The sequence below is a fragment of the Sciurus carolinensis genome, chromosome 3 (genome assembly GCF_902686445.1).
Source record: "Sciurus carolinensis chromosome 3, mSciCar1.2, whole genome shotgun sequence".
NCBI lineage: Eukaryota > Metazoa > Chordata > Mammalia > Rodentia > Sciuridae > Sciurus > Sciurus carolinensis.
The window spans coordinates 7865070-7872607 of record NC_062215.1 but is presented as its reverse complement, the minus strand read 5'-3'; the positions used below and the strand labels follow the sequence as shown (position 1 = coordinate 7872607).

The window sequence follows — 7538 nt, the reverse complement described above, 5'->3', positions numbered from 1 at the left end:
GAGTCACTGGTGCACCCTCCTCAGGTGGACTGGCCATAGGAGGCGGGCCCATGGGCATCTAGGTGGCCTCCTCCCAGAGCTCGAGTTTCTTTGTGTGCAAAGCCAGGTGGCCATGCCTCCTGCCCCAGCCCTGAGCAGGTGAGTGGCTGCCATGGAACCCACCCGGGCACCCAGGGAGCCCTCAGTGAGGTGCTTGGGAATATGCAGCTGTGCAGACAGCCAGTCCTGGACAAGCAGGCAGAGTAGGATCACCCCCGCCACTGGGTGGGGTGCACCCAGAGCACTAGCCAGGGACAGGAGCCCTGAGACCTTGCGGGCCTCGATGCTGTGGCTGAGGAAGATCCGTGGAGCTGTGCAGCACACCCTTTAGATTCGTGTAGCAAGTCATACCTCAGTCTGAAAGGGAAGGAGAAAGGACAGCCCATTGGCTTCCGACTTCCACAGATTCAACCAGGTGCATCTGGGACGCAGGTGAGCAGGTGTCATGCAATGTAACTGAAGGCCACAGTCGCCCTGTGCCCAGAGAAGCCAACCCTGCGACTGCCAGCATCAGCCTGGCAAGTAAGACTTCCTGGCTCTCATCTTCCTGCTGGATAAAGTGGGGACAATGACAATGAACTCAGAGGACTGAAGGAAATGGTCGAGGTGTAGCAGCCTGCCTGTCTACACCCGGGGAAATGCCCTGGGTCCTCCCATCAGCTCAAGGGCATAAGGTCTTCTGTAAACACCCAGCCAAGATCTTGATGCTAATACCTACCACCTCCCTACCTGTCACACCAGTCACCTGGAATGAGGTTCCATTAACAGCACAGCCTGCAGAAAATGGGTTTCTGCCATCGGTCAAGGACATGAGGCCTGACAGGGGCCCTGGTAAGCAATACCAAGCAGCTTCAGATCCTGTCAAGCTCAAGTCTTGAAATCAGAAACCCAAGAGAGAGACCAAAACCTGGAGCTTCCTGAACCCAGGTTCAGAGGATCATCCCACAGAAAAACCAAAATCCAAGAGACGAATGTTGGAGGGGAAGAAAGACTTTATTCAGTGGCCAATGAATGGAGAAGAGGGACCTGTGCTCCCAAACCAGTCTGGGCTCCAGCAGGTTGAGGCAATGGGACATGGGATAGAGATAATGAAGACGAGAGAGGCTGATAAAGGGGAGATCATCCAGGAACTCAGGTCCCACTTTTTCCCCTCCCTCTGTGGCCTGGTGCTTATGGTCATGGTGAGTAAGGCTAAGGTATCGTTAGCCTTAAAGAGCAGGTAAGAAAGACTAAGCAAGTCTTGGTCAAGTTAATCCTCTATTATAGTTTTGGACAAAACATTTCTCGAATGATCAATGTGTCTAACGTGTAGTGCTGAATCTGATTCAAAGAACAAAGAGATAGGCACAGGATGAAGACAGAGATCACCCATCTGTCATCTGCAGGTCCAAGAGAAGAGTCAGTGTTTCCAGCAAAAGTGGCCCCTAGGTCCCTGAAGAGTAACCTAGGCACCTGTCATCATGAAGACCCGTATCTCAGAGGTGTGATCTATAGCAAAGTCGGTGGGATGTGAATGATGCATTGCCCAGTTGTGTGACCTCCAAAATTAGTTTCAAATCAATTAAGAGCAAGTGAAGCAGCAACTTCAGAACAATTTCAAATGATGTTCTTCCATCCATTATTAAGCACTCTAAATGTGACTTTAGTAACATTTAAAAATATCTTATCTTTTTCACCCATAAGATTGAGAAAATGGAAAACCAAAGGTAAGACTGGATCCTGAGGATTGGATAAATTTCTGTGCTGGTAAAATCATAGCCTTTCCAAAGATAATTGGAATATTGATCAGGAAGGAGCAGGGCAGAGAGGATGAGAATGGAGCTGTAGGAGAGGATTTGAAAAGTTTGGCATTCTCTGAATCATTCATTTTCAAAGAGCCTCCTCTGTCCCAGAGGCCCTCATCTCCTGTCTTCTGAAAAACTTTGCAAAAAACACTCTAAGTCTTTTGTTTCTTTTGTAGGAGTCACCCAGGGAGAGAAAGTCAGTTGTCCATGTGCACTAACCTCTGTTATCCCCAGGATGGATGGAATTATAGTCCAGCATACTTCAAAAGGAGTCTTAGTCAGTTTACCATTGTTATAACAAAGTACCCAAGATCAGGTATTATATAAAGAAAAGAGGTTTACCTAGCCAGTGGTTGTGAAGGCTGAAAGTCTTGGGTGACACCCTTCATTCAACTTCTGGTAAGGCCTCATGGCAGATGGCATCATGGTGGGAATATTCACAAGAGAGATTACATGATGGCATATGAAGTGAGAGCAGGGGGTGACCAGGCTCATCTTTTATCCCTCAAGAACTAACCCAGGGCCCCACAGGAGCTACTCCCATCCCTTTGGAGAGTGATGCCCTGTGATCTACTGACCTCTCACTAGGCCCCACCTCTTAAAGTTCCCACCACCTCAACACTCTACTACCCTGAGGACTGAGATCCAGCCAGTGAACCCTGGGGGACACACTCACACCTAACCCAAACCTCAGCAGGGGGCAATGGCAAACCCAAGCCAGGGAGGAGAAGGAGCAGAAACCAACACCATCTCAAGATTCTTCTAATTTTAATGTATCAATTTGGGGAAAACATATTGGAATGGATGGAAGAACATCATTTTAACTTGTTCTGAAGTTACTATTACAGACACTTGTCACAGAGAGTCTGGATTTATTGAGCTAGTGTGAGAAGCTGGGCATGACTTCTGAGACTTGGAGACTGACCTTGAACTCCAGGTGACTGTTGCCAACATACTGAGTCCCATCTGTGATCCAAGCTGGCCGTCATGTACCTGGACATCTAACACTCCTAAAATCCCACCACCAATTAGAAACGGCTGATGTGGGACTGGTCCTGACCGGGTCCTGAAGACATAAAATGGCATGTGCAGGTGGCCCCCTGACCTTGTCCCTGCTCCTGGGTCCTTAAAAAATGTCACTGTGTCCCAAGGAGGGTCTCCCGAGAACCCGTGACTAAGAAAGGAAAGCCACTCTGAATGGACCAACTGTGGTGCTCTAGCTCCAATGAGAGCGGCAGAGGAAGGGGAGACCTCTCCTTGGGGAGACGCCCAAGCACCTGCCTCTATGTCCACTTCATGAGGAAGGAAGGAAGTTTGATGAAGGAAGGCTTGTCAATTTAGCGGCGACAATGATTTAGACAAATGATCAAGAACTTGAAAGAGGCCAGGTGCGGTGGTGCGTGCCTATAGTTCCAGGGATCAGGACGCTGAGGATCTCGAGTTCAAAGCCAGCCTCAGCAACTCAGGGAGGCCCCAGGTAACTCAGTGAGGCCTTGCCTCAAAATAAAAAATAAAAATATAACAAAGGGCTGAGGATGTAGCTCAGTAGTTAAGAGCCTCTAGGTTCAATCCCTGGTACCAAAAAAAAAAAAAAAAAAAAAAAACCTTGAACAAAGCAAGATGGAGGTTTGGGGGGACATATGTGGCCCCCCTCCTAGAATGGGTCAAATCTGAAAATCATAAATAAAAGGACCTCCTCCAAATTCCTCACTGGGGACAAGGCTGTCTACACTGTTGTGACGTGTCCTTCCTTGGACATTTTATTGCTTCCTCAACTGATCCGTGAAGAAATGGTCACGTGAGCAAGGACGGGAGGGTGGCGGGTTCAGGCACAGGGACCTTCCCTCACCAGTGCAGCCCCGGCCCGGACTGCACAGTGTCAGTGGCCACCCCCGATACTGACGGCGGTCCAGGCATGCCGTGGACTACTTGGTCACAGACAGATGCCTTTGGACTTCTGTGGAAAGGACAGTGACCTCTCCCCACAGGAACGGACACTTATCTCAGGTTTTGGAATTCCGTTCAGTGCCTGTCACAGCATCGCGGTGATAGAGCATCCAGCGGACCAAGGAATTCCTGGTACAGTGAGAGAGGGATGGCCATGAGCGATACCCGTGACCCCGACACTGTCACCCTGTCACCCGTGCTGACTGTGACATGACTTCACCGGAGATTCAGTCTCGGGACTCGGAGACGTCACCTGATGAGGGTGAGCCGTCCTCACGCGGGGGTTTGTCCTGACCAGCGGTCAGCATGTGGTGCTGGTTCCACACTAAGCCAGTCTGGAGGAAGAGGGGTGGGACGGTGTCCTTTCCCTTTCACTTCCCGACGCTCCTGCTCTTTGACTTCATGTTCCACCCTTCAGGGATTTTGGTGCCCAAGAAAGGAAGCCTTCACCATGCGGGTAGCTGGCCTCTGGAGAGGGGAGGTGAGCGGTGTGCACAGGGTCGGCGCCATCGTGGTGGACATTTCCGTAAAACAGTGAAAATGGGGGCAGGGATAGTTATTGAGCCAAAAAAAAAAAAAAAAAAAGAAGTCAATCAATCCAACAATAGTCCGGACAGGTCAGCTGGGCATGTGGAGCTTCCCAGGTCATTAGGTACACAGGCCTCCAGAGGGGGTCCTGTTGCCGAGCGCAGAGACTGACCCTGGGGAAGAAGGGACAGGGTATGCCATGGGGCACACTGGTCTCCATGCCCTCGGGGAGTGGGTAGGGTCGAGGCCCTGCACAGCGTGACCCCTGCTCTGAGGTGATGGCTGAAGACAGCGTGAACCTGAACTGGAGGCTGCAAGCAGGGAGCATCCGGTCTCTCCTCCAGGGGACAGGAGGAGAGCTGTGGCCTGTGTCAAGTGCATATTTAAATATTCTAAGTCATTGTCTGTCTATTCTATTGCAGGTGGGGCGTGTGGTCACTGCTAACTTCACACCTCAGACCACAGACTGTAGAAAACTGAGATGGGACTGTCAATCAGGGGAGGAAGGACCATCACCCAGAGACCCTGGTACAGGAACTGACAGAGCTCTGTAGCAGGGCCCTTTAGCAGAAGAATAGTTCTGATTGTACGAGGAAGAGCTGCATTTTCTAAGTCAGAAGCTGTTTTAAAAAGTGAAAATAGGAGAACCAGAGTCTGTATAGATACACGACCCAAAGGCAAATAGGAGTGTGACATTTCCGATGAACCTGGCTCTCCGCCTTGTTGTGGCAGCGCCAAGGATCGAGCCCAGGGCCTGGCGCAGGCTTGGGAAGCACTGCACCACTGAGCCACACCCTGCCCTCACCGGTTTCTTCTTTTGGCTGTTCACCGTTTGAATTCGCTCCAAAATTTGGAAAATCCATTATTATGTGAGTCTTGGTAAGGGGCAAGACCAGCTAGTTCATGGGCACAGCTGTGGCCACTGGAAGTTTCTGTCCAGCACCTCGAATACGGAGCCAGGACAGAAGATCTGGGGGCAGTGTGAGTTCACTCTCACGTGCTGGGGTGGCAATTTCTAATGTGGTGTCCAGTGTCTAAGGACCAGCAATGCGGTCCTGGCACCTAAGCCCAGCTGTTCTCCAGGCATGACTGGGCCACAGTCCCAGACCATGGGCTTTCTTGGATCCAACTCATTTCCATTCCTGATTCTCCTGTAAATCCTGGGAGTTCCTTAACTGTGTCCGTGGATTTCCTTTCCTTTTTAAGGAAGCTGGAGTTGGACGCTCTTGTTTACAGCCAATCATCTGACTGGACTCCTCATCTGAGCTTTCCTTTGCTTCCCCTGGGGTTGGGTAGTTCCAACCCCATAGTGCATTCCCAAGAAGCAGCGGCTCTGAAGGACAGAACACGACACAGGTCATCCACAACAACATTCCCTTTATTGATAGTAATCACAGTTACGAGGTCTCATCTGGCAGAAAGAAAAATCTGAATTATGCAGAACTATATCCAAAGACATAGAAATAAAACACGCATACACCAACCACCAAACCAACTAATCCCAACCAGTCAAATCTCTGAATGTGCCTTCAGCTTTGATCATCAGTGCTTTGGAAGAACACACACAGACCCAGCCCAAGGGTGGCCTTTGGGGTCTTGGAGCATTCACGGAGCAGGACATTTGCCCTTGGAAACAACAGAACATGTAAACTCAGAGATCAGGCGCTGAGAGAACAGTGCCTGCACACCGGCTCCTGGGCTGCGCACCTTCTGGACGCAGGTCCTGCCGTCCTTCGTGGTTATTTCCGAACGATAACTTGGCGACACTGTTCTTTTCCTGACCCTCTTCCTTTCCCATCCTAAGCCAGACTCAGACCAAGCTAGCGGTGGTTCTAGGGTTCTCAGTTGGGTTGTTCGTTACCAAATAGCCTGTGGGCAAGGACCCGCTGCAGGTCCCAAATGTCCCTCTTGAGTGGCTCCCTTCATGAGTAGAGGAAGGGTTGGGGTTCTAGCAGCTTGCTGGTATCCCCAAGTCTCTTAGAAAACTGAAGCTCATAGACTTATCAAATTAATGCCTACTAGATTTGGGAACCATGGAAAAACACTCTGCTCTTGGAATCCACTCTCTTCTCTTCACAGGGCTCACAGTGGTCCTCATTCCTGAATTCCCTTAACTTCAAAAATGCCAATTTTAGCCTTAAATTAAAAGAAAAGAAAAAAGAAGACTATCCGACTTCCTCCCTCGGACTGTCTCTCTCCCCTACAGGACTCTCTGGGGAGGTGGACGGAGGGGGACGCCTCCTTTCTGGGCCAGCTCAGCCTGGGAGACCAGAATCGCTGTGTTCACAATGCTCTCGTTCAAGTGTTCCAGATGTGTAGGGGACCCACAGCCAAGGAGCAGGAGGGGTGTAGCTAATCTGCTCCGAGACTGGAGGCCAAACTTCTTAGGAGACTTCTCCTGGCTTCTGCGGGTAACCTTGAGGAGCTGAGGTTGGTTGAGTCGAGCGAGGGAGACTGGGTGAAGGAAAGCAGAGATTTCCCTGATCCATATGTCCTTGACAATCCCACTGAGGAAAGATTCCATTCAGTGGCCAAGACAAGATTCTATGGTTCCATGACACTTTGAGATTCCAAAGAAAACCAATATCTCCCTCAAAAGCAAAGTAAAGATAGTTCTATTACAATCAGAGCCGATCCGGAGAGTGAGATGAAGAGGAGAGAAAGGAGCAATGGTTTAATGTGGAGAAAGAGGCTCTTGGTCCTATCGAGGTCTGATGATGCCTTTCCTTGGGGTCCTTCGCGACTCAGAGCTAGCCCAGGCCCACGTCCAATGACATCATCACCACAAATCCCAGGATGGAGGCCCAGGATGCCAGCTTCCCATTGCCACTAGGAGGGAAGGAAAGGAAGAACGTAAGACTAACTTGGCCACCTCTGTGCCTAGGAATGAAGCCCCCCCCGCATGCCTGATTCCAGCAAAGCCTTCTGCTGTCAATGAGGGCCACATTTCCTGGGCCCAACCTCATGTCAGGCAAACAGATTAACTCTTAGTCCCAAGCAAATCCCTTATGGATCTGTATCACTATTATCCCCATTTTCCTGGGGGTGCATGGGGAACGGAGGCATAGAGAAGTTCCTTGCCCAGGCCTCTTGAGTCTATGCTTGAATGATAAGGAGTGGCAGTTATTTTGTAAAGATCTTATTTGATATGGCCTGTGAACTGGCTTCAAAATGATTCTGCTACGAAAGCCAGGATGGCACCAATCAGGACCCCCTCCCCCCTGCTGCCCCCCGACAGCT

At 50.3% G+C, this 7538-nt stretch overlaps 1 protein-coding gene across 10 annotated transcripts in view; it reads right to left on the bottom strand.

The window, feature by feature from the left end:
- Positions 1–5658: 5658 nt before the first annotated feature.
- The window catches only part of Slc39a11 (solute carrier family 39 member 11), a 397212-nt gene continuing 395332 nt past the window's right edge, over positions 5659–7538 (bottom strand). For all 10 annotated transcript variants that reach the window (XM_047544191.1, XM_047544190.1, XM_047544193.1 and 7 more), the window contains one exon: positions 5659–7127. In XM_047544191.1, coding sequence (XP_047400147.1) covers positions 7049–7127 — 79 coding nt within the window. In that variant the 3' untranslated portion in view covers positions 5659–7048. The remainder of the gene's footprint in view (positions 7128–7538) is intronic.